The following is a 25,766-nucleotide window of genomic DNA, read 5'->3' as shown; positions in this document are numbered from 1 at the left end:
GGCCTGGTGAAGCAGATGTCTGCAGCACATGGGCTTGGCAGGGTCATTCATTTGTTTACTACTTGTCCATGGAGCTCCTGTTATGTTCTGGGCTCTGTTCAATGTGAGGAGGTGAAGACAGATAAAGACACACTTCCTGCCTTCCCTGAGCTCTCATAGGCTGGTGGGACATAGACACTTAGGCAGACGGTTCTTACCAGTTGGATACATGCTTTATATGCTCTCAGAGGGGAGGTGCATGGTGCTTTGGGAACCCAGAGGAGAGGGGCCTTGAACCCTGTGCAAAGAATGTGGTCATGGAAGGCTTCCTGAAGGAAATGGTATCCTAAGCTGACTCTTTGTTGTGTTTATTTTAATTGGAATGTTGACATTTATAAAAGCCACAAACCTTCATCCTTTAAATAGATAGCCATTCCATAATAAGATTTGGGAATCTCTTATAGAAAACCACACATTCCTTTTTTTTTTTTTTAAGGTAGGCAAAGCAGATCCTTTTTTTTTTTCTAAGTTTATTTTTTTATTTTGAGAGAGAGAGTGCACAAGTGGGGAAGGGGCTGAGAAAGGAGAGAGAGAATCTCAAGCAGGCTCAGCACCATCAGCGCAGAGCCCAATGCAGGGCTCAAACTCACAAACTGTGAGATCATGACCTGAGCCAAAACCAACAGTCAGATGCTTAACCCACTGAGCCACCCAGGTGTCCCAAAGGAGATCCTTTTTATCCTCATGTTGCAGAAGAGGAAACTGAACTGTGATGAATCTCCAGGGATAAGAAAGGATTTAGCCTGGAAAAGAAGACAAGAGGGTGGTCTAGGCACAGGGAACAACACGTGCAAAGGACTGGGAGGGAGGAGGCTTTTGTGCATGTGTGCTAAGTTTATTGGCTGTGATTTGGCACCCTGTGGTCTCCCAACTGATCTTACAAACTAATCGAACAGCCTGAGCTGGAAGGCCAAGGACAGTCACCAGCCTTTGCTTCCTCAGTGGCACGATCTTTTGAGGTGGCCTTGGTATGACAGCTGAGATGGGGCCAGCCTCTGGGGGCTCCTTTAATCCTCAGGTCAGATGCTGAGCTCTGTCTATGCAAACTGCCTGGGCTTAGCTGGGGCCCTGGACCAGTCCAGAAAGGCATTTCCCTGAGAGTTTGGGGCCTGAGATTTTGTCCTGGGCCCGCTGGCCCCAGCGGTGAGCCTGTGTGCTCATGTGCAGGAAGGCCTGGTTCCTGTGATAAGAGGCTTGGCCTAGCCCCTCTTCCGGAGGGGGCACTGTTGGGGGATGGAACTACCTCTGTATTTGGATTTCAGGACAGACTTCACCAAAAGTGGGCCAAGGGAGGGGACCCATGGTATTAACTGGTCACTCTGAGGACCCCCAAAGCAGACTGCCTGCGGTTTACGGCTCCTGCAGGGGGCCAGGCTGGGCAAACCACTGTTTTTTCAATGGAAGAACAAACTGGAGTAGCAGTACTGTATCATTTCCCAACCAGGTACCTTCTGGGCCCCTAAGAGATTCATAGGTGACATGGCCAAGGGGAAAGAAAGGCCCTGGGGCCTGGCTCAGTGGCCCTGTGTCCTGCCTGTCCTCGGTTGCTGACCCTTCCATGCTCCTCCTTTGCCTCATCCTGCTCCTCCTCCTGTCTTGCAGTCTCATCTGGTGGACACTCCGTCCTCCCACAAGAAACAAACGTGGGAGGCATCTGTTCCTCCCTCTTTCTCCTGAGCTGCTCAATTACCAGGTCCCATTGATTTTACCTAGTCTTATCTAGAGCGTTCCTCCAACTAAGCCCCCCTCCTTCCCCTCTCTCCTGTATACACTGCCTGAGTGATCCAGAATGCAAGCCTGGTCCTGCCTTCCCTGTTCCCTGCCGACAGCCTTGCATGGCTTGCCCTTCTAAGTCCAGACTCCACAACGGGCCTTGGGTCCTTGCTCCTCTTCCACCAAGTTGAGGCTTGTACCCTGGGCTCCAGCCCCCTCTGTCTGCCAGGCTGTTTCTCACGTCTGCCTGTGCTCCTTCCTGGGCCTGGAAAGCCCCTCCTTCCTTCTCCCTCTGCCCAGATTATGATGGTCTTCGACTGGTTAGCGCTCCCTGGGGACAGACACTGTGTCTTTGTTCCCCCAGTGCTCAGCATGGCATCTGTGCATAGTACTTGCTGATGGACATTATTGGGACACCACTGGTAAAGACGAGATGGCACCCAGGGAGAGGGCTGGAGGGGCCGGGGGAGGCAGGTGGGACAGGTATGTGGAAATCACCCATTTTCAAGGTTAGCTTTGGATACCCAGATGGGGCCGTCCCTTCCCATTTTGTGCTTTCTGAATGGTGGTGCCTTTGCTGGAGAGGAGTGTATGTGCACTTCCTGGGTCAGTGCCCAGCAAGGCTCATTCCAGAAATTCCAGTCACCTGGGATTGAGGCAGAGATGAGGCTGCTTCAGTTCCAGGCAGTTGGACTTGTCTTCAAAGGACCTGCCAGTGAGTTGAAGGTACAGAGTGGCCACTGTCAGCCCTTGTTTTCCACAATCGTTTCACCTCTGCGGATCCCCAACCCCTTTGGACCATGAATATTATGAACTGTCTCCCAAGAGTAATGCTGTGGGGATGCGCACAAGACGTTCTGTGTATAATTTCAGGTGGTCTGCACATCCCCTAGAGGGTCATCTGTGAGTCCTCTGGTGCCAGGTGAAGCTCCCTTGCTGTGGGGCTCCCTGCCTCTCTTGCCCTGGAAGGGGGAATGAAGGCTCCCTTTGCCCCACAGGTGGGGAGCTGAGCTGAGTCAGCAAGAGGAGGGGGATGGTGGGGCGAGGTGCAGGCCAACCTGAGCAGGCAAGGGCATTTCCTGCCTGACACTCAGGGGCCCGGGAGGAAGTCCGGGACAGGCTCGTGTCAGTGCTGCTCCAAAGGCCGAGCTGTCTGGCCCAGTTAGAAGTTAGAGTCCTTAGACGGGCATGTGTGGCAGGGACTGCCCTGGCCCATCCCTAGCCTCCTTCCGTGGAACTTGATTGTTGGGAGCAGATGGTAGTGGGGCTGGGAGGATGGACTTGGGCCGGACCCCTGGGAGGACCAGTGGTGAGTACCCTTCCTCCTGTGGGCTTTGTGCGCTGAACTCCCCGTGCCCTGAGCACAGGGCACTCTGGACGTTCCTACTTGGCAAGTCTTTGAACTCAGGGATGGCTTTGAAGCCAGGGAGAGAGATCACAGTTTTCACTGGGTCCTGCACCAGGGTGTTAGCTTCTTAGCCAAAGTCTGTTGGCACAGACCAGCGATCGGCCCTTGTGTATTCACAGCTACATCTGGGGGGCCATGTGGTGGCATTGGGCGGCCCGCCTGACATCTTTCAGAGTGCCTTCTCTGCAGTTGCTCATGGATTGTAGTGCGGGGTGCTCTCCCACACCTGCTCAGGCGGGGCAGTCAGGGATGTCAGCTTTGTGGGTGGGACAGCCACTCAGCCCCTGTCTGTCACCTGCTGTCACCTGGTGAGGGAGGTAGGCATGATGTGTATGGACTGTGTGCCTGTGATATGCCAGATATGCTTTCTTTTTTGTGTCTCTTTTACCTATCTATCTATCTATCTATCTATCTATATTTTTTTCCTGAAATAGAGATAGAGAGAGTGCGAGTGGGGGAGGGGCAGAGAGAGAGGGAGACACAGAATCTGAAGCAGGCTCCAGGCTCTGAGCTGTTAGCACAGAGCCTGACACAGGGCTCGAACTCATGAACTCACAGAGGTGCGGTGCTAGCAAGGGGCAGAGCCAAGGTTGTTCAACTTCAAAACCCACACTACGTTGTATTGCAAACTCACATACCTGCTGAGGTCAGGCACGTGTTGTGTGTGCACAGATGAAGTAGGCCAAAGGGGAAAGCTAGATCTTATTGTGTCAGCCAGTGGTTGCCCGGCAGGAAAGTAGACCAGTATTGCTAGCCCTTCTGACTGCTCCCAGAAAGCCAGAAATCTTGGCCTTCTAATGAAATCCCTTGATTTCTTTAATAAAAATATTTTTTTAATGTTTATCTTATTTTTGAGACAGAGAGAGACAGAGCATGAGCAGGGGAGGGGCAGAGAGAGAGGGAGACCCAGAATCCGAAGCAGGCTCCAGGCTCTGGGCTGTCAGCACAGAGCGTGATGCAGGGCTCGAACTCATCAACCTTGAGATCATGACCTGAGCCAAAGTCGGACGCTCAACTGACTGAGCCACCCAGGCACCCCTGAAATCTCTTGATTTCTTAAGACAACCCCAGATTTCTGAAAAAGCACAACCACATTCATGTGGGGAATGGGGTGCAGCCTGCAGGCCCTGGGCTGGTGACCTTTGCTGTATTCTCTGTTGCCTCCCTTCACCCTCCCTTCCCTCTCATCCTGGAAGGAGAAGAATTAGAGTTCATTGCTGAAAGAGATCTTGAAAGATTATTTGGGCCAACCCTTAGCCATTTATGATGCCTATTTCACCAAAAAGATAGGGAGGTGTGGAAGGGTGAGGAACTGTGAAGTATGCACTCAAGAGTCCAGGCTCCTGGGCCAGAGCAGTCTGGGCTTGGCCCTGCCACTCCTGGGTGCCTGTTCCCCAGCTCTAGAGGCCACTGGCGCTTCTTGTCTGCCACTCTACGCTGAGCTGCCCGTGGCTTTAAGGGTGTCATGGCCTCTGAGCTCTTCCCTCAGAAGACCTGGGCACCAGGGGGGGTAGTGCTATGGCTACCCTTTGTGCCTGGGTTTTAAAATTTGTCCCTGTCATATAGAAACTAGAGTCATTGTTCATAGTCAGTGAGATTTGACCCCTACCATCTCTCTTCCTACTTCAGCTAGCTGTGGGGGAAGAACATGGAATGGGGTCAGGCAACCCCCACCCCAACCAAGGGACAGTGCCCATGGAGGAAGACGCCGCAGTTTGGGGCACAACAGGGTGGGGTGGGTGGGAACTAAGACTTCCACTGTTGGAAAGGAAAAACAGTGGTGTGACAGAGGGCAGTAGCGGATGGTGTTGAATCGGCTCGCCGACTTGCTTGGTGACCACTTCCTTTCTGGACATAGAGGCAGACTGGAGGAGAGGCAGAAGCCCTCACTGGCAGGCTTGTTCAGATCAGAGGTTGTCAAGTTAACCACAAGGCTCCCTCGTTTTCCAGACAGTTCTTTGGGTGCAGGAGCACAGGATTTCCTGCCTGGTCCATCCGTGAAAAGTTTAGACCAGGAGCATCCAGGGCACACACACCGCCAGGCACAGAGCAGGCCCTGTGAGAGAGGAATAATGGGGTTCAATGCTCCTGACTCATGCTGACCTGCTCCCTGCCCCAGGTGGGCCTTCCCCTTGGCCCCTCAGAGTCAGAAAGCATTCCCTGCTGACCCTGCAGACCCTAGCGTCCAGTGGAGTGATATAAACAGTCTACCAGAACAGAACCCAGGTCTTCCCCTCAGAGCGTTGTTTCTATTAGAAGACGTTGCCCTGGTTCAAATCCAGCTTCCAAACAAACCTTTGGAATATTCTCTACATGTACATTGGAGGTTTCCTGTGTGATGTTTCTGGGCACTATGGCTGGGCACTGCTGTTGCCATCTGGTCGGTTGGATTCCCGGAGCCTCAGAGTGTCTCCTGCAATAAAATCCAAATCAGCATTGAGGTGGACACTTCCCCCTCCTCCCCATCAATCTCCTGGTGTAACCAGCTGGGCCTGGTGGAGGGAGGCCAGCCTTGCCAAGTCAAGCTGGAGCCCTGGGACCCTCTCTCCTGCATGAGCCCCGGGGTACAGAGGCTTGGGGTCTGCTTCGTTGCTGCCTCAGCTCTGGGGTTGGTGGACTTCTTGCAGGCAGACTACAGGGTCTTATTGTGGTTCTGTTCCCACCCTGTCCTCCTCCTCTGCACCTTCATGGCCTTACATGTGGGCCTTGCTGGCAAGGCCCGCAGCCCAGAAGTCTCCCTGGACATTTTTTGTTTCTGGGAAGTCTGTCTTTTCCTCCTTCTTTTCTATTGTGGTTTCCCAGTGTGACTCTGGTTAGCCAAAGCTGTGAGGACTGCGGCCTCCATCTGCTCCCTCCCTGTCCAGGACGAGGCTGATTTCCTAATGTGGAGAGTTGGCAGGGATCTAGGCTTTCAGAGAAGTTTGTCTGGCCCTCCTCAAGACAATGGCCAGAGGTATCCCTCTTCGTAGATTAGTGACACCACCCCCAAAGGCCTGCCACCTGCAAGTGTGGGGAGCTCTGGGGAGACTAAGATGAGACTTGGGGGCTTCTGTGGGTGTGACGGGCCCTCCCTAGACCATCCACCCCCTTACTTAGGATGTGCTGACCGTCACTTGTAACACCAGCTGCCAGATGGCCTCTGGAGAACTTTGTCTTGCCCAGAATGAAGCAGATGGCTTCCAAAATTTGAGAGACTGAGAAGACCAGGGCTGGATGGTGTGATGCCTCTAGGGAAGTGAAAGTGTCCTTGGAGGTCAGCTGAGGGCTGCAGGGGCAGCTGGCTCCATGTCTCTCTGTCTCTCTGTCTCTCTCTCCCCCTCTCCTATCTGCCTCCTCTTCTCAGAGCTCTTGAGTATCTCAGAGAGTGGTTCCAATTTTTGTTTGCCAGGACATACCCCACAGGTGACACTTCTGGCAGATAAGGATCACATGCTGCCCATCTTCCTTCCCGAGGGTGTGCCTGGGCCCTGTATACTTCCAGCTCTTTCTCTCAAGAAAGCAGATGGGAACACACGTGGGGGGGGAAGGACAGTCATAGAGTAACTTTTTTTTTTTTTTTAATGTTTATTCATTTTTGAGAGAGAGAGAGAAAATGAGCCAGGGAGATTCAGAGAGAGAGGGAGAGAGAGAATCCCAAGCAGGCTCTGCACTGTCAGCATAAAGCCCAATGTGGGGCTCAATTCCACAAACTGTGAGATTGTGATCTGAGCCGAGGTTGGGCAGTCAGCTGACTGAGCCACCCAGGAGCCCCTGTCATGGAGTAATCTTGAACCCACTTCAGTTTATTTTCTTAATATTTCAGATTTAAAATTTTTTAAAAAATTTTAATATTTATTATTTTGAGAGACAGACAGAGTGTGAGTGGGGGAGGGGCAGAGAGAGGAGACACAGAATCCAAAGCAGGCTCCAGGCTCTGAGCTGTCAGCACAGAGCCTGACGCGGGGCTCGAACTCATGAACTGCACAATCATGACCTGAGCCGAAGTTGGGTGTTTAACCGACTGAGCCACCGAGGCGCTCCTCAGTTTATTTTCTAAAATTAAGAGCAAATCAGTTGCAAATGTCAATAGTTTATGAGTGTTAGACTGGGACGGTGGTGGCACCCCTTGCAGCTGAGAACCAGCGTGAGAACCAGTGTGAGGCTGGCTTGTGTTTCCCTGCACCTCTTCCCTCCAGTGTGGGGTAGGTGGGCACAGCATTTACAGAGGAAGGAGGCCGGAGGCTGCCACTTTTTGCTTGGAGGAGTGAGATGTGTGGCTATCTATTGAAGGAAGATCTGGGTTGACTCTGGGTTGCAGAGTCTAGGCCAGCTGTCTGTCCGTCCCTCAGTTGGCTGTTTAGTGACTTCAGTGGAGCCCAGAGCAGCTCTCTGTCTCCTGATGGTTCTCATGCTGCCTTTGCCCATTTCTGGTGGGGACTGAGTAGCCACTGATCTGTCTGTGCCCTCCAAACAAATGACCCAGACCCCTCCATCTCATCCAGAGAAGGCTGCCTGGTGGTAAGGTCAGAGGTCAGTGCTCAGGGCAGCCCCATCTTGCATCATGCCACTCAGATCTGGTAGCTGCCAGTGTGGCACGGGAGGGAAACACTCAGGCCAGTCAGCCCAGGAGCGCATTAGCCTAGACCACAGCACTCCAGCCTTTGAGTTTTGAGCTCTGAATGCTACCACCAGGGGCTCAGCAGCGGCCCAGGGTGCTGCTGGAGACTGAGGAGGGGGGAAGGAGTGGGGAGTGGGGGGCAGAGAACGGGGGAGACCCAGGGCAAGAGGCCTGGAGGAAGTAGTGGTGGGGCAGCATCCCCGTGGCCAGCTTTTTTGGGTTACTCCAGGGGCTCCAGAGACTGCGCTATAGACATGGGAGAGCGGTGACAGGCAGAACAAGGGATGGCTACAGGAAGCCATCACTCCTCTCTGTTGGAATGCCATGGAAAGAACATGGATGAGCAATGAGGTCAGGCAGAGGTGCCCTCGCTGGGGACTCCACTTGCTGGTAGAAGCACCCATTGGACACCTCTGAGCCTCTTTATCCTAATTTGTAAGGTGGGGTTGTGAGGCCAGGCGCCTGATAGATGCTCAGTAAGGACCACTCCTCCCCCTCTCCCCCTGCCTGAGCTTCGTCCCGGCCCTGTGGCTTTGGGTTCCTGTGTGGCACTCCTGGGCTTGGAGCCTCAGTGGCAGGAGCAGGGGCTGCTCCGTCCTGGGGTTACTCCTCTGGGAGTTGGGAGGCTGAGCTTCCCTGGAGCTGGGGCAGCTCCTGTTGTCCCAATTCTAGGTTCAAAGCCACAGGGCTCTCTGATGGCTGTGACTTCCCCGAAGGTGTGGGGGTGGTGGGTGCAGGAACCCTGCAGCTTCTCTCTTGCCTCTGGCTTGCTAGGGAGGCTTCTGGGCTCAGCCAAGGAGGACTTGGAATGAGCCTGAGGCACGAGGCACGGAGGGGTGAGGTCAGTGGTTTGATCAGCAAGGAGGCCTGAGTTAGGGATGGACCTGTCATAGCTCCCAACACTCCTGGCCGCTATCCCTGGCTCCACTTCCCCCTACCCCCTTCCTTAAGGGAGATGTGTCCCTCTGTGTCACAGTGGGAGGGCAGAGGAACTTCTCCCCACCCCTTAGGTGGCTTTTGCATGTTTTGTCATTGATTTCATACCACATGTTCTAGGAGTTTTCTGGGTAACTAAAGCCCAGAATGATCTAGTAAACTGCCACCCCGGCTGGTGAATGGTGGACTCTAACCCTTCCGCCTCACTGCTTGGAGGGCCTGTGGCTTCGGATGCCAGAGGGTGTACAAAGAGCTATGTGACTGTCCCCATTCCCAGTGCCACCAGAGCAGCCAAATTTGTGGTATGGACAGTGGTGGCTTTGTGGTCCTGCTTAAAACTCCTTCACCAAAGTCCCTGAGTGCATATGCAAAGAGTCTCTTTGAAGCCTCACTTCTTATCTTACAATTAATTTGCATTTTGCATTTGGTTCCTTAAGGTAGCCTTGCTCTTTAAGGGAAGTGGTTTAAATTTCTCCTGAGTAAATTTGATCCTCAGAAGGTTGTTTATCCTGAGGTGGTTCCTGTGCCCCCTGGCTCCGTGTGTCCTCTGGGGGTATGGATATCCCTGTAGAAGATGGTGGGGGCGGGGCATGTTGTGAATAAAGGCACACAGCTGGGGAAAGGGAAGAGGGGGCCCAGTTTGTCTGCAGAGGCAGGTTGCAGTGAGTGCTCCAGGAGGAGGTAAAGCCTAGGTTGAGGCCATATTCTGAGAAGCTCAAGAATGCCAACCCCAGGGCTTCCGATCTTCTCCTGCAGGCAGAGAGGGCCACCTGCGGCTGAGCTTTGTGACTCCTTGCTTGGCACCCAGGCACTCACTGTAGGAAAGGCTTCTGGTGGTATTCATGTTGTGGATCTGGTGAGGAGGAAGGGAGTTCCTAGAAACATAGGGTGTGTGGTCTGGTGGGCAAGGCGACACACAGAAGTTCCAAAAGTTCACACTGCTGGTGTTTGCTGGAAGAGTCAGAGCACAGGGGGTGGGGGAGGGGGGGACCTGGGCAGGGGGATGCAGGCAAAGCTTCGAAGGGACTGAGCGTGGATTTGGATGCTGGTCTAAGCTGTTGAAAAGAAAGGAAGCCAGTGAAGGGAGAAGCACCCGCCGTGGCTCTTAGGGTTTCTGTCAGAGAACCCGAAAGGTGCGAGAGAGCTGAACTAGGGAAATGGTTGCCTGAGATCAGGAAGCACTGGCCTGTTCTGTGGCTACCTTGGGCTGTGTGTGTGTGTGTGTGTGTGTGTGTGTGTGTGTGTGTGTGTTTAATTGTCATTTATTTATTTATTTTGAGAGAGAGAGAGTGAAACAATGAATTCCAAGCAGTCTCTGTACTGTCAGCGCAGGGCCCGACGTGGTGCTCAATCTCCTGAACTGTGAGATCCTGACCTGATTTGAAATCGGGAGACACTTAACTGACGGATTCACCCAGGCACCCCTGGGCTGTATTTATTGATCAGAACTTGGCTGGCAAAGAAATGACTGCTATGAAATCCACAAACATTGGGAAGACTACAGCGCATCCTTGGAACGGGCAAACTTTTGAACTTTCTGTTCGGGTCTCTGCAGGGCAGATGACTCACTTCTGAGCCCCTCCTAACCTCTGTTGGTGATTAGCGGGGCTGAGAGGCCCATGGAGCAGCCCTGCCCTGCAACAGTCCTGCAACAGCCCTGCAACAGAAACAGACCGAAACAGACCGACTTCCCTGGAAGAGCCTGATTGCAGGAGTGGATTGGAGTGGGTGTGGAATAGCTGAGAAAATTTCCAGCACCTGAGCCTCCTGGGTTTGAGCCTCTTTTTGTATGTAAATCCGTGTTGAAGGAACTGTGGGATGGGCCTGGAGTTGGGCCGTAGTTGACCTTAAAAAGTGCAGTCTCAGGATGACCCAAAGAGGTGCAGGAAATCTGGCCAATGAAATGCATCCACGGTGGTTCTGGGACCTCTGGAGGAGGGCGGGGCTTACTGATCCTGGACAGAGGGATGAGTTACTTACAATAGAAAAGAGACTGCGGGTCTGGCCAGCCTGGACCTGCCCCTGTGCCCACAGGGAGGTGTGCAGGGTAAATCTGGGCGCCTCCTCCCATTTGCTACTGCGTGGGGAAGCCTCAGTAGTAGCCAGGGGCCTGACCAGGGGGGCCCTGTGTGGGTGCCTGGTGCAGATGGGGCCGTTGGGCTTTTGCTTGGAGCTCAGGGTGACCTCTGGAATTGCCTTTCTGCCTTTATTCTCTTGAGTCTCGGATTACTCTGTGTTCTGTGACCTTGGGCGCAAGCCAGGCACCCAGTAAAGGTGACCCAGCCAGCAAGGCACACTCACGTTGTCTCAGCCTCTTCAAGGAAGGGCTCCTCAGCAGACAGGAAACCACCCTCCTCTGGCATGTGGGAAGCCCAGGGAAGAAATTCCTTCTGCAGAGGGCCACCTCCCAACTTTCCCCGCAGCAGATTGGAGGACTTTGGCCTTCTCCCCTGATTTCCTGTGTGTCACCCCCAGCCCACACTTCCGTTAGGGCTGGGAGAGTAAAATGGCAGTTCCTGTTGAGTGAGGCATGAGTCAGCTAAGGAGAATGGTGGCTAAGTCTTCATAACCTCCAGGCACGGCTATTAAATATTTAAATATCACTACAGTATTGATTGTTTCTCATCCATCTCCTTAGGGAGAGCAGTTCCTGTCTGGGATTCAGATAATAGCAATACCTTGGATTCAGACAAACTCCAAAGAGCTCAAAGGTGCTATATAAGTCTTACCTGAAGTTATATCATCTCCTCCCTAGAGCTTGTTCCCAGGAATGGGGACAGATTGGGTTCTGCCCATTTTATAGACAGAGAAGATGACCCATGTGGGTGGTCTGACCTGCTGACTGGCATCCTGGGCCTGGAATCCTTGTGTCCTGGCTCCTACTCTCACTGGTCATTTTCTCTGCTCCCCATTTTCCTTCTCTTCATAGGCTCTCTCATTCTGCCTGCTGGGGATAGGCATCAAACAAGATAGCCCAGGCCCCTGCTTCCAGAGCTTAATTCTTGGAGAGGAGACAGTGGACAAGAACCCAAATTGGCAGGGAAGGCCTCTCTAGGAGATTGACCTCCTAGTCAGTGTCCAGGTCCTGGGTCCCTGGGCCCAGTGGGAGCAGAGCAGATCTAGCCTAATTGTGGATTGGCCCTTACTGGTCACAGATCTGTCTTTCCTCGGAGGACAGTTATCAGGATAAATATACCCAGCTCCCCATTCCTGGGGAGTTACTCACCATGTAAAAGTACCCCGCTGTGGATTAGATTACCTCTGCTCTAACTGCTCATGTGCTCAGGGCTGGGGGAAGGGGGACCCGCCTTCTTGTCCTACTCTCCTTCCTAATCTGGAAGAGTCTCAGCAAAGGGGCTGAGATGAGACCATCCCTGAGGAGCTGTTCCTGCTGTTTACATAGCAACTTCTTTAGGAAGGGCCGAGCCTGCTCACTGCTTGGATCCCTGAGCTTGGGCGTCCTTCGGAAGGCTGGGCAGCTTCTCCTCTGACACTTGAGGCCAGCCGCCCCAAGCAGGTGGTCAGCAGGGGGGCTGCAACCTTCCTGGCCCAGAGTTCTGAACCCAGCAGGATAGACGGTGGGAAAAGAGCTTGCTGAGCCAGCCTGATCTCCTGTTAAATGGCAGGGATGCACAGCTGGCCCCGGGCTGTCAGGAAGGCCCTTGTGCCATGGCAGCCTCTTGCTGCCTGTGCCGGAGCTCTCAGGGTGGTGCCTGCTGCTCCTTCTTTCTGCTTGTCAGCTCCTAAGGAAACTGTGCCAGCCCTCGCCCAGGGTGACGAAAGCTGAGTTAAGGCCTGCAGAAAGAAGGTGGGGGAGCAGTCTTGAAAAGATTGAATTCTTACTGGGGGCTCTCCTAGGCCAGGCCTCAAGAATACACGGCATTTTGAGGTGGCCAGGGGACCCCCACCTTCTTTAGTTCAGCCTAGCTCTGCCGATAGAGGAGTGGCGAGGGGCCCAGCATTGGGGCCAGTCTGGCAGGGGGAGCCTGTGAGCTCTGGGAAGGGATGATGCCTCCACATATACCTGCCCCATCTGTGGGGATGAGGTGGGGAGGCTTCTGCAGGGTGACTTTGTTTTCCACAGAGTGGTGCCCCTAACCCTCATCCAGGATGGCAGCATCCTTTGCCTCAGGCATGGGATAAGAAGGAGAGGTGCTTTCTCTTGCCCCGTCAGGGCTAACCATCTCTTTGGGAGCTGGCTCCCCTAAGTTTAGCAATGTACTGTATGTGCTAAGCAAGCACTGTGTATCCATTTTCTCATGTTATCCTTGCTCCTGTGAGTAAAATGGTAGAATTCCCATCAGACAGACAAGGAAACTGAGGCACAAGAACCTTTAAGCAGCCCAGCTGAGCAGCTCGGCCATTGAGCAGAGTGTGTGACTCAGAGTACCCCTGTGCAAGATCTAACATCGGTGTCTTTGGAGCCCGGGAGGAGAGACTAGAACAGTTGTGGGTCCTCCCTGACCCACACCGCCTACCCCCCACCCCCACACTGAGGGATTCTGGTGGACAGACTTTATCTCTTGGCATCTGTCCAGCTGTAGCTCTGCTCTTGACAGTCTTTATCACACACTCAGAGGTGGCCAGGGCTTGGGTAGGAGGAAACCAGGCTTGTGAAGGAGTCTCACTTGTTTTTATACTTCACTGGGGGTGGAGGTTGAAGAGGGGTTCATTGATTCTCTTTAACTCATTATACGGTGTCGTGTGTCAGTGGGTCAGCCAGGGTCCCCAGAGCTACAGTCCGGGGAGCATGAGGAGGGCCGGGGCTGCCCCTGTCCTGCGTCCCCGGGCTGGTTTGGGAATGTGAGGGGCGCAGCTGCAGCTTGCATCTTGGAATGCGGGCAGACCGGCCCCTCTATCCTCCTCTCCCTCCCTGGGCAGCCAGCCGGTACGCCTGCGTCTTAACCCCCTCGGGGCTGCAGACCCCGAGGCTTCCCCCCCACCCCCCTCCCCACTCGACCCGTCTGCCGCCTGCCGGGAAGGGCCTCTTCGCTTCTGCCCGGCCCGGTGCTGCGAGCCACCCAGGCCGCCTGTCCCCAAGCAGCCTCCGAGCGGCCTCTGGACCCGAAGGCGCTTCTGATCTGAGCGGCTGCTTGGGCCCAGGCGCGGCCGCAGGGTGGGGACGGGGCGCCCGCTGGCGCTGCGTCTGCGGAGGGGCGTGCGTCCCTGTGGGTCTCCGGGGCCCTCGCGGGGCTGCGTCACTCTTGGGTCGCGCCTTCAAATGGTGTGCCCCAGGCACGGGTGAGAGGTTTGGCACCCAGGCCTCCTCGTGCTCCTCCCGTAGCTGCTCCTTCCTTCCAGCTCAGCCGAGCTTTCTCGAGATTGAAGCTTCCCCAGGGAACCCCTGACCGGGGGCTCCCGGGTCTTCCCCGGCTCGAAAATTTGGTGGTTGCGCCGAGTTTACCTTTCGTTACTGCCTGCCTGCGGCAGGAAGCTGACGGGCCAGTAGCGCCCTCTGGCGGGAAGCAGCGGACGGACCGCACCCTTTCCTCGCCAGGGCATAGCTGGGTGTCCTTTGCCCCCGGTGGGTTGGAAGTCTTTGCACCGAGCCAGCCATCCCTTCCCTCACCTACCTAGAGAGGAGAACCCTCCTCCGACACACACGTTGGATGGAAATGCAGGACATGCATCAGCTGGCCCAGAGAGGCAAAAAGCCTGCAGAATGTAGGGCGGTTTCTTCCAGAAAAGGAACGGGAAGCCCCAGGGAGAGCCTCCTTCCGCAGAGTGGCTTGGGTACTCCTAGTGGCTCTGACTTGTTCTGGAGGTCTCAGGCTTGGAGCCAGAAAGTTAGTGGAGAAATGCTGAGGAAGTTTGAAGCTTTCCTTAGCCTGGATGAGGGAACCCCCATTGCTTCAGATCCTGCTTCTGTGTATCTGGAACGTATTCTACAAACACTGGGAGGGGGGAAAGTGTTCCAATGGGCACCATTTTCTCTGACCCCTTTTTGGGGATCTGAGTAGGACACTGAGCCTGGCCCCCGGGTGTTTAGAGCTAAGTACCAGGCAGTAGCTGTAGCTGAAAACTGGGGGACTCACCCATGTGGTGCTGCTTGCAAGTGGACTCCCTTGATCAGTCCTCTTCCTGCTGCCTCTGTTTACTCAGCAGGGGAGGAGTTTGCCGAGCTTTTGCAAGGAGACTTTGGCCTGTAACCATTTTCTAGGCCATGGGGACATAGCAGTCTTCTGCACCCATAGGAATCCAAAGTAGAGGCCAGAGTCCTCCTTGGCTGCCTCCTCTATTCCTGGCTCCCTTTTTTGACGCATCTGGGGGAGCCTGTGGGGGGACAGTGACGCCAAGTCCTGTGCAGTCACTGAGCAAAGACGTTGCAGAGAGAGAAGGAAGCTACACTAGAGGCCCTGTGGCTTGCTGGCTTGCGCGTGTGTTCTCTCTCTCACTCAGATAGACGCAAGTTTGATGTGCTCTCTCCCAGGCATCCACACAGGTTTCACTCTGAATGTTACTTTGTCACTTTGTTTTTCTCTTCCAGATTGCCCTTGTCATGTTTTGCCCAGATTCTACCCATAGAACATGTAGGAGAAGTCAGTACTTTGCATCCTACCCCGATCTCCTTGGAGGAAGATGTTTTTCAGAATGTCACAAGACAAATAAGATCTGATGTTTGTAGCTTCCCATGTAGCATAGCATCTGCTGGCTTATATAAACCTTACACCAGTGCTGTGAGGTAGGAATCACGCTTGCCAAGGCAACTGAGGCTGGCTCAAGGAAGTGAAGGGATTTGCTGTTTGGCCGTGGGTAGTAGATAGAGGAACTGAGACTTGAACTCTTGGGATCTTTTGTTTCTGTCCCCTAGGGCTGCTCCTTTTGACCAATAGATGTATCAGTGTTCAAAAGAGCCAAGTGAGGGGCACCTGGGTGGTTCAGTGGGTTAAGCGTCCGACTTCGGCCCAGGTCCCGATCTCCTGGTTTGTGAGTTTAAGTGCGCCACGTTGGTCTCGCTGCTGGCAGTACAGGGCCCGCTTCAGATCTTCTCTCCCTCTCTCTCTGCCCCTCCCCCACTGGTTTCTCTCTCCTCTCTCTCTCTCTCTCTCTCTCTCTCCCCACACACACACACACCCCGCTTCTCAAAATAAGTAAATAAACTTAAAACACACAAGTGAAAATATAAACCAGACTTATAAACCCAGTCAGCTCATGACTAGGGGGGATGGGGTATTCGAGGCAGAGGGCAGTGGAGGCCCTCACTCAGAGGGTCTGATGGAATGGGTTAACCATTTGTCTTCTACTGAGTGTTTGGAGCCTGAGAGAGCCAAGTTCAGATCCTGGCTGTGTCATGGCAGCAAGCTTCAGCAGCATGGGGACGTGACTCTATCTACCTCTCTGAACCTCACTTTCCCCTCCGTGCTAGTTTTGCTGTGAGGAGGAAGGGAAGGAACACAGGTAAAGCTCCTGGCATGTGGTGGGTGGTCAAGCATGGCAGCTGCTCCTTTTAGTCTCACTGGTATTGCACTTGTTGCCTGCTCTGGGGAGCCCTTTGGGGTTTTCCAGCTGGGGGTTGCCCCTGCTGGATTGGGCCCAGAAGAAATGGGGATGCTGCGTGAAGCCAGGGCAGCAGGTGCGGCTGTGCAGAGGCCACTGGGATTGGCCCTGGACGCTGGGTCCTTTTCTGTCATTACCTAGGTGCACACTGACTGTCTCTAGTTCTGATTTGGTAGAGACAGGAAGCCAGACATCTCCTAGAGGATCCGGAGTGGGAGGGGGCTGCGGGAACTTCCTTGGAAGTCAGGAGACCCTTGTGCTGCGCTACTGGCCCCAGGGTCCTGGGCCTTGTGACAAGCTCCCCCTCTGACCAGCTGGGTAGGGGCCAGGGGTAGGTGTGGCCAGCCTTGGGGGTGGGAGGACGGGCAGGCACCTGGGGGAAGGTGTGGGCCCCCCTTGCTTCCCTCTGCTGAGCTGGGGTAGGGTTGGGGACAGAGCCATTAGAAAGAATGAGACTGGTAGCTCTCTGATCCTGGGCGCTGACATTCAGGAAATTGTGCTGTTTAAATGTGGCATCATGTCGTGATCCCAGCAGACTCTTGCAGGCCAGATTTTTGGGGGTTGGGGCTTCTGAAGAGCCAGACAGCCCTGTCTGTCACTGGCTTTGTTATCTGGGAAAGCCCCATCACCTCTTGAAGCCCCTTTTCCCATCTGCAAAGGGAGGATCAGAATTCCAGGTTTATCCAGGATTAGGATTAACAGACAGACCATGTATACACAGTGCCTAGCACAGTGCCTGTTACTAGTAAATGGTAGTAGGCACAGCCATTGCTTTCTGATATGTAATATCCTAAGGCCCACAGGGACTGAGCGTCATTCCTGACCCTCAGCAGGTCGACAGGGAAGTGAGAGTGAGCAAGTCCCTGAACATGGTAGGAATGAGGGTGTGGTGTTGGGGCCAGGCTCTCTGGGCTGTGGGGCTGTTGAGGGTCCCAGGAGGGGAGGATTGAAGTTGGGGGGTTTTCCACAGTTCCTACTCCTGCCCCTCCAGCTGTTCCCTCGTCTGGGGACTGGGGAGATCCAGGGCCCCCCTGTTGGCTGCCTGGTGCCAGAGTAATGGAAGCTTGTACTCGATTCGGCTCCCTTGCTGCTGTTAAAAGCAGAGTAGTGGGGCCCTGGAGCCTCTGGGGCCAGGCTGCTTGCCAGGCTTCCGCAGGAACAGCCTACAGAGCAGTCCTGCCCCCTGCTTGGCTGAGGGGGTGGGGAACACTGCACCAGCCTCGACCAGCCCCCACCTCCTCGCGTACCTCACCCCAGTAGCCCAGAGCCTTGCCCAGAAGTCTCAGGAGGAGCTCGGAGCCTGGGGTTTTACTTCTACCTAGCCAGAAAGGCAGGTACCACACCCCCGGGACTGCTCTAGTCGGGGTGGGGGTGGGGGGGTGGGGGGGCACTGAGAAAGCCTAAGCTCCTGGAATTTAAGTGGGACCTGGCACTGCCTGGGCCCCTCCCCGTGACGTGTGGCCCCTCCCGCCCATTCTCCCCGCCTTGCCCTGTGAAGTCAGAGTGCCAGGCAGGCATTTCTGACTTCCAGCCAGCCAGCTGCACAGCCCTGTCGGCAGGGAACACAGGTGCCTGACTGCCAGAGGTAGGAGAGCCCCAAAGGCAGCCCACGGAGCCTCTATGGCACCTTCAGTCCTGGGCTGGGGAGAAGAGGTCAGTTTTGGAAGCTGATTCTTAGCCAGACTGGTCTGGGCTGACAGTTTCCTGCCCTGAGGCTGGTTATTTCTCCCAGGGGTGGGGCAGGTGCTCAGAAGTCATTAACTCTTGGGTGTAGCAAGCAGGAAAGGCACTGCCGCTGGACCGTGCGGTCCAGGATCCCTGGTTCCTACCAGCTCTCTGCCTGTTCTCTCCACAGACGCCCTGCTGGCAGACTTGGAGTCCACCACCTCCCACATCTCCAAACGGCCCGTGTTCTTGTCTGAGGAGACCCCCTACTCATACCCAACTGGAAACCACACATACCAGGAGATTGCCGTGCCGCCCCCTGTCCCTCCACCCCCATCCAGTGAGGCCCTCAATGGCACGATCCTTGACCCCTTAGACCAGTGGCAGCCCAGTGCCTCCCGATTCATCCACCAGCAGGTAAGGTGGGGGCAGTGGCTGGGAAGACAGGGAACAGAGGCTTCGGGACTGTAGGCGTTTGGGGAACCGGGGGAGGAATGGGATCGAGGGAGAGGGAGAGGGGCCAGGAAACATCCAGGTCTCCCAGATGCCACGTGAGGGGGCAAGTGACCAAGTGTTAATCACCTGTCTCCCAGCCAGAGTGGAAATTCCCTGGTGAGACTGTCTGTGAGCAGGAACCTCCTGGGGGTGACTCGGGCTCTTCCTTCTCCTCCCCTTGGGGGAGGCTCTGAGCGTTCTCTTCCCTGCAGCCTCAGTCCCCGTCACCTGTGTACGGCTCCAGTGCCAAAACTTCCAGTGCTTCCGTCCCCCAGGACGGCGGTGGCCCTCCATGTCCCCGCGCCGGTGAGGAAGAGCACGTCTACAGGTACTGCCCCGGTACCTGCCTGCCTGTCTCCTTCCCCTCCTGCTTCCAACAGCCCACAGAAGGCCCTGAGGCTCCCGGCCAGCTCCTAATGCCTCTGGACTGGCCCGGTGGCCTCAGCATTGCCATCTCCACGCAGCAGCAGGGTTGGGTTGTCACAGCACCTTGTGTCTTTGAGGAACTGAGGCAAGACTTTTTCCTCCTCTCTTTTTACCACATCCTTTTCTCCCTCTCTAATCTCTTGCTGGGGGGGAGACTTTGTACGCCTTCTGCCTTATTCTCCTTGAGAATTTGGAGGCCACCAAAACTACGGGGGTGGGACGCCTCTCACTGTGACCTCCCCTTTGCCTCTCAGTTTCCCCAACAAGCAGAAGTCTGCCGAGCCTTCACCCACAGTGATGAGCTCCTCCCTGGGCAGCAACCTTTCTGAACTTGACCGCCTGCTGCTGGAACTGAACGCTGTGCAGCATAACCCCCCAGGCTTCCCTGCAGGTAGGACTGAATCCCTGTACACCCTCCTGCCCCCTCCAGATCCACCTGCTGGCCTCTGGATCCCCAGAGTGGTCAGGGCTGACCAGCCTTTCTCTCTCACTCTTCCAAGATGAGGCCAACTCCAGCCCCCCACTGCCTGGGGCTCTGAGCCCCCACTGTGGCATCCCGGAGAATAACAGCCCATTGGGGGGCAAAGCTGGGCCCCTGACCAAAGAGAAGCCCAAGCGGAATGGGGGCCGTGGTCTGGAGGACGTGCGGCCCAGTGTGGAGAGTCTCTTGGATGAACTGGAGAGCTCTGTGCCCAGCCCAGTGTGAGTATCACCGGGCTCTCCCAGCAGGGAAGGTCTCACCCAGCCAGTGCCTATGCCCCGGTGTCTGTCCACTTAGCCGAGTTGTCACCCATTCCCTCTGCGAGTGCCTCTTTTTTGCCAGGCCCCATACCTGGTGCTGGGGGGTTAGTGGAGTCCCATGAACACCCTCCCTGCCTCCAGTGAACCACCACCTATCAGAAAAGATGACATTGTGCATGACAAGGATGCCCATAGCTTAGCGGCTGTCTGCACAGGCTTTGGAGCCACACTATAAGGGTTCACATATTGGTTCTGTCCTTACTAAGCATCGTCTCTCAAGCCTTAGTTTTCCTGTCTATAAAATGGGATGAAGGGCTATAGGACAATGGTGATAAGATCACCTACCTCAATGGGATGAGAGCCAATAATACGTGTCAAGTGTTTGGAATGGTTTCCGGCTCATAGCACATGATGCACATGGTAAGGGCTTACTGAATGTTAGCTCTTCTTGCTGTTACTGTGTTGCTGGAACAATCTCACATGTACATCCAGTATCGTGGGGGATACGCAAGGGATGAACAAGTCCTTTATCCCATTTGGGCTTGTTTAACAGGCAAGCTTGAAGCCGGGTTGGGAGGCCCAGAGGTGTCTTCCTGGGGAAGGTGCCCCCTGAGCTGCCCTCCCTTCTCCCGTGCTGGCCGCTCACCTCCGCTCTGGCCCCCAGGAGAGATCGGGAGCTGGAGGGCTTCTGTGGAGTCAGGGGCGGGAGGACCCCGCTGGGAGAGCAGAGATGTTGGTACCCTGAAGAGGAGAGGGCCACTCTGGGGGCACGTGGAGCTGACCCCGGGGCCCTTGCTGATGCCGTGCCTGCCCTGCAGCCCTGCCATCACTGTGAACCAGGGCGAGGTGAGCAGCCCTCAGAGAGCCACCTCCAGCCAGCAGCAGACACGCATGTCGGCCTCCTCTGCCACCAGGGAGCTGGATGAGCTGATGGCCTCGCTGTCGGATTTCAAGGTGCCCCAAGACCCCTCCTCTCCCCCGCCCTGCCCCCTCATTCTTCTCCTCCTGTACCTCAGTGTGAGTAGCCAGAACTCAGTCCCTCAGCGTCCGGGTGCCTTGCCCTGAGCCGGGGACCTGGAAATGCTCTGGCCTTGCCGGGATGTGGGAGAGGGAGGGTCCGGCCAGGCTTCATGGGGACTGGGCTGCCTCACAGCCTGTGAAGGCAGAGAAGCACTTTGCAGGGACATTCCTTCCTCCCGGGTTGCTCCCAGCTCCCAGCCACCCAGGCAAGGGGATCAGGAGGCTGGGACAAAGGGCTCTGTGTTGATGGTTGCTCTTAGTGGGGGAGGGCATTCTCTGATGGGCCATGTGGGACTGGGATCCTGTGCCTGAGAGGTCATTTGCCCTGGAGTCCCGTCTCCCACGCTGGCTAGCTGTCCTCAACACGTCCTTTTTCTTTCTGCCTCTGGCTCCTGAATCCATAGGCCTCTAGCCATCAGCCTCCCTCTATCCTTCTCCCCAACCCTCCACAAGCCTCTGAGTCCCCATAGGTTCTGTCTTAACCTGTCAGGCTACTGGGCTTGTTCTGCACGAGACCTCCCTTCCCCTCCCATCCTGGGCTTCCTGGGCCTGCCAGGCCCAAGATGTTTTATTTAGAAGATGCAGTTCCTCCATGGGGATTGATATTGACTGATCTCCAACAGTTGCTGACTTCATCCTTCCACGTGGGTCTGCCCAAGACCTTTGGGGCATGATACAGGGAATCTGAGAAGGGGAGCAAGCAGTCTGAGTGCTCTTGGCCCTGAGGGTACCTCCAAGAGTCCCTCCAGCTGGGGATTCACAGTGGGGGATGGGAGCTATCTGGGCTTGTGACCCTCACGGTTCTAAGTGGTGAGTAGCCACTGTCAGATTCTTAGGGTGTTGGACTCTGGTGTTGGCCTTGGAGAGCCCTGCCCTCCTTCCCTTTAGGCTCCTTTTGCTTTCTGAGACAGCCAGGGTCGTAGTGTCCTACAAGAAGCCGCACTGGTTCTAGCTGTGCCCTGAGAGCAAGGTCTTGGGGGCCATAGGAAGGGTAGGGTTGTCTGGGAGAGACAGCCACGTTGGGCCAGGTTTGGCAGAGCAGGGCAGCTGCCTGCGGCCGACTCTTTCTCGATCGGTGCTTGGGCTAACCTCCTTGGCCACCTGTCTCCTGTGGTCCACTTCTCCATAGCGTTTTCTCCCTTGTACCTACTCTCACTGGGGTGGTCCCACAGGCATGGCTTTGACGGGAGCCAAGGATGTGGAGCCCAGGAACACCTTTTTGGGGTCTGGGGTCTTTTTCTCAGGCCAGTCCTCATGCTTCACCTTCATAGCCACCTCGGCATAGTCTAGGTCAGTGTTGATGGTGGCTCTCAGAGCCCTCAGCCCAAGCCCATCCCTTGCGGTGAGCGCCTCCCCTCCCCTCTCCCGTCTATCTCTCCTCTCCCTTCTGTCTTTTGTCTTTCTCCTCCTCCAGACCAGCTCCTCTGCTGTGGCCTTGAGCTCCCCAGAGCTGCTGCCCAAACCAGCTCCATCCCCACACCTCATACGTTCTCCTCCTCCTCCTCCTCCTCCTCCTCCTCCTCCTCCTCCTGGGCCCTCTGTATTCTTGCCATCCATTACCAAACCCTCCTCTGGAGGCCACAGTCCCAGCCAGGAGGTCCTCTGCTCTGAGGACACTGATAATGGACGGGGCCTTCTACCTCCTGTGGCTCCCAACTGGCTTGATTTGGCTGGCCTCCAGGTGACGCCTGATACTCCCAACTCAGGGTCTCCCTCTGTGGAGGGGTCTCTGGGGCCATTAGGTGCAAAGAGCCAGACTCAGGTTTGGAAAGATCTACTGAATCTTATAAGTAAGCTTTCCGGGGGCCCCCCCTGCCACACGCTACCCGGCCAAGCTGGGTGTATCGGTCCCCAGGAGCCTGGAGCCCCCCACGGGCTGTTGGCCAACCCTTTGTACCCAGAGGAGGCCGTGGCTGCCACTCGGGAGCAGCCATGGGCTTTGGAGGCGCTCAGGCCTGAGACGCCCCACGGAGCCACATGCAGCTTCCAGGAAGTAACTGAGCCGGCTGTCGTGGCCGTGGACCGTCAGGCCATCTTCCCAGATACCTGGAGTCTCACCAAGGAATGTGGACAGCGGAAGCAGAGGGCAAAGCCAGAGCCAGGGGAGCTGGAAAGCAGCGGCCCGGCCCCAGTTGGCAAGGAGCAGTTAGGTGGACAGACACTCATGAAGGGAAGCCTGGTCAGGCCAACCCAGGGACCTGAGACCCCCAGGTGGCCAGAGGGCGTCACTGAAGCTGCTGCCAGGAGGGAACAGTCGGAGCTTCCACCTGCCGTGGTCATGGACACGCCCAGCACCACTGAGAGGATTTCCACCTCGGGCCAGGCAGGCGCAAGCTCGCACGGCTGCTAGGCATGGTCCTCCGCCGGCCCAAGTGTGGGCCCCTCCTGCCTAACCGCATGTAGCCTCCCACTCTGCATGTCTGCTTGGGCAGCAAATCTGAAGATCGCGTGGCCTGTGACCCTGATGACCAGGATTCAGCAGTGGAATTCTCTGGGCCCTGGAATGATCTCTTAGTGACAGTCGCCTCTTGCTCGTTTAAGGCTTTTTCCTTTAGGTGGGCTCCTCCTTTCTGATGTGATGTGTGCAAAATGGTTAAAAGCATGGGCTTTGGAACCAGATAGTACTGAATATAAACTGTGCTTCCAGTACTTGCTACCCTGTGTGACCTTGGGCAACCCCCCACCAGCCTCAGTTTTCTCATCTTTAAAATGGGGGTAATAGTAGGGTACCTGCCTGGCTCATCAGAGCATGCGACCCTTGATCTTGAGGTCGTGGGTTCAGGCCCCACGTTGTGTGTGGAGCCTACTTAAAAAAAAGAGAGAGAGAGAAAATGAGGGTATAATAGACAATTTCCCCCCAAGGTTGTCCAGAGGATTAAATGAGATAATGCCTGTGAAGTGCTGAGAATACAGCATGTGGTCCTCAATAAGCTACGGCTAATGTTACTGTTTTTATGTGCTTCTTGCGTGATTAAAATTTTATGTCCTCTCCCAAAACAAAGTAAAGCAAAAACAAAAAAGCCAAAACCGCTATAAACGAGCAGGTTATAATATACATAAGGAAAAAATTAAAAGATTTATTGGAAGAAAGATCACGTTTTTCTACTTCAGATCAAAAAAAGAAAGAGCCTTGTGCCTTTTCAAGAATGTCCACTTAACATCCTTTCAAATAATGTGATAACCCTGTAAGGCAGCCAAGAAAGTACTCTAACCCCATTTCAAGGATAGAGAAGCTGAGGCCCCTGGAGGTGAAGTGTCTTGCCCAAGGTCATTGCCGACATGGAGGTGAGCGCTGGGTGGAGGGAGTCTGCTCTGCCCCCTGCCTCAACCTCACCCCAGCTTGGCTCTTTTCTGGCAGTTTTGTCCTGCCTCTTCCCTGGGGCACCTGAGTGTGGACTGAGCAGCATCGGCTGAGCCCAGAGTGGGACTGTGACGGCTTCCCCCTCCCCCCTCAGATCCGCTCTGTGATCAGGAGGAGCCGGGAGACGGGCCACGCGCACCCCATGTCCCGGGAGCCCTCCCCTCGCCGCCGGCTGGACCCCGCCACCCTGAGCAGGACCCCATCCCAGGAGCGGCTCATCGCAGAGCTGCAGGGTCGGCTCGGCATCCAGCCGGAGGCAGAGGAGGCAGCGGGGGCAGCGGGGGCCTCTGCTGAGGACTGGCTGACTGAGGGCGTCATCATCACTGTGCAGCCTCGAGGGAGGCGGGCTGGGGGGCAGCTTGTAGAGAAGGTAGCGAGGAGGTGCCCGGGGCTGGGCCAGGGCCAGGGTCAGGGCAGTAGGCATCCCGATTCTTCCCCAGGATGGCTGGAGGGGAGATGTGGGGTGTGCGGGGAGGTGGGGGGAAGGGGGCCCTGCACCCTGTGGCCTGGTGAGGCTGGCCTCATGGCCTCATGGCCTCATGACCTCATGCTTGGTGCCAGGGTGGGAAAGCCCAGGGGGAGCCTGGGGATGGCGCCGCACCCTGCTCCTCTGCTCTGCTTCATCTCTCTCCCTCCTTTCTTCTTCCCAGGTCGTCTTCCCTCCTGGCTCCCCTGTTCCCCTGAGAAGAACCTTCTCTGTTCTGGCTTCTCCTCCTCCTGTCCCTTTGCTCCAGCAGCGTAAAGACTCCTCAGCCAGCAGCCCTTCTCCCTCACCCAGCCTGCCCGCCCCCTCCTCCCTGGGGCCCTCCGCTCTTGCCCGAGGTTCCCCTGGGGACTTGAGTGCTGTGGCAGGGCTGCAGGAGGAGGGTGTGAAGGGCCCCACCCCTCCCCCTCCTGTACCCCAAACTTGGAGGTCCGTGGGCTGCCAGACCGACGAGGACCCGCTCTTCCCCCCGATGCAGGCAGGCCTCCCTGTCCCCGTCCTGCTGCCTGGGCCTTGTCCCTCCCCTGCACACTTGCAGGCCCCCCCCCCCCCACACACACACATACCCTGTGGCACACTCCCCCATCCCCGCCCCTGTGCACACGTCAGGACAGTACCACAGTCCTTCCGTAGACCTCGCTTTGACCCGGGACCCTCTCTTAATCTGCCGTTCACTCTCCCAGCCCTTTGATGTCATCTGTCCTCTTGCTCCCCGGTGGGGCTTCTCTCTGCCTGTTCCTTCCTGATGTCCCTTGGTCCTGCCCCACCCTCCTCTGAGGAAGCCATTCCCAGAAGGGAAAGCAAGCCTTCTCTTCCTCCAGCCCCTAGACCAGTATCTGGAAGGCCTCTTTGCTCCTGGCCCCAGTCACCTTCCTTTCCTGTGTCTGTGCCTTTAGCTGGCTCACCTTTCTCCCCTTCTTCACGTCTGCCTGGGCCATCCTTCTCTAGACTTTTCCTCCTTATTTTGGTACTTCCAGTTGGGGGGTGGGGGCGGGATCTCTTATCTCTCTTAGATTCCCTTTTGTGAAATGGTCCAATTCCAAGATCTCTTTTTCTTTCTTCCTTAATTAAAAACAATTTTCTTGTCCTCGTTTCCTCCCCTACCCAAGATCCAGGGCCTGGAACAGATTGCGGATGGAGAAGCATGGGCGGCCGGCTGGCCTCCGAACGGCAGGCAGAGCAGTCCCGAAGGGCAGGACGAGGGAGGGGTCAGTGCTGAGGCTGGGGGCCTAGGGTCCTGCTTGCCCATTTTCTGGACGTTGGTCAGGCCGGTGGGGTGCCTTGAACCCCTGTGACCACCAGGATCTCTTGTGGATGCCATTCCCACCCTCTGGGCTCTGGAGGCCCTGGAAGAGGTGGCCCTGCTTGCCTCTATCAGCCCAAA

The 25,766-nt window shown here is 55.7% G+C and overlaps 1 protein-coding gene across 5 annotated transcripts in view; it reads left to right on the top strand.

The window, feature by feature from the left end:
* Positions 1–25,766, top strand: part of PXN (paxillin) — a 47,263-nt gene that overhangs the window by 17,050 nt on the left and 4,447 nt on the right. Inside the window, exons 2-10 of one of the 5 annotated variants that reach the window (XM_027043945.2) lie at positions 18,046–18,272; positions 18,563–18,678; positions 19,031–19,167; positions 19,277–19,478; positions 20,336–20,471; positions 22,567–22,860; positions 23,993–24,268; positions 24,549–24,860; positions 25,492–25,590. In XM_027043945.2, the coding sequence (XP_026899746.1) occupies positions 18,046–18,272; positions 18,563–18,678; positions 19,031–19,167; positions 19,277–19,478; positions 20,336–20,471; positions 22,567–22,860; positions 23,993–24,268; positions 24,549–24,860; positions 25,492–25,590 (1,799 nt within the window). Of the gene's footprint in view, positions 1–18,045; positions 18,273–18,562; positions 18,679–19,030; positions 19,168–19,276; positions 19,479–20,335; positions 20,472–21,951; positions 22,861–23,992; positions 24,269–24,548; positions 24,861–25,491; positions 25,591–25,766 lie in introns of all 5 variants that reach the window. The other 4 variants (XM_053206716.1, XM_053206717.1, XM_053206718.1 and 1 more) reach the window with 4 other exon arrangements.

The sequence above is a fragment of the Acinonyx jubatus genome, chromosome D3, assembly GCF_027475565.1.
Source record: "Acinonyx jubatus isolate Ajub_Pintada_27869175 chromosome D3, VMU_Ajub_asm_v1.0, whole genome shotgun sequence".
Lineage (NCBI taxonomy): Eukaryota > Metazoa > Chordata > Mammalia > Carnivora > Felidae > Acinonyx > Acinonyx jubatus.
This window is presented reverse-complemented; position numbering and strand designations above follow the sequence as displayed.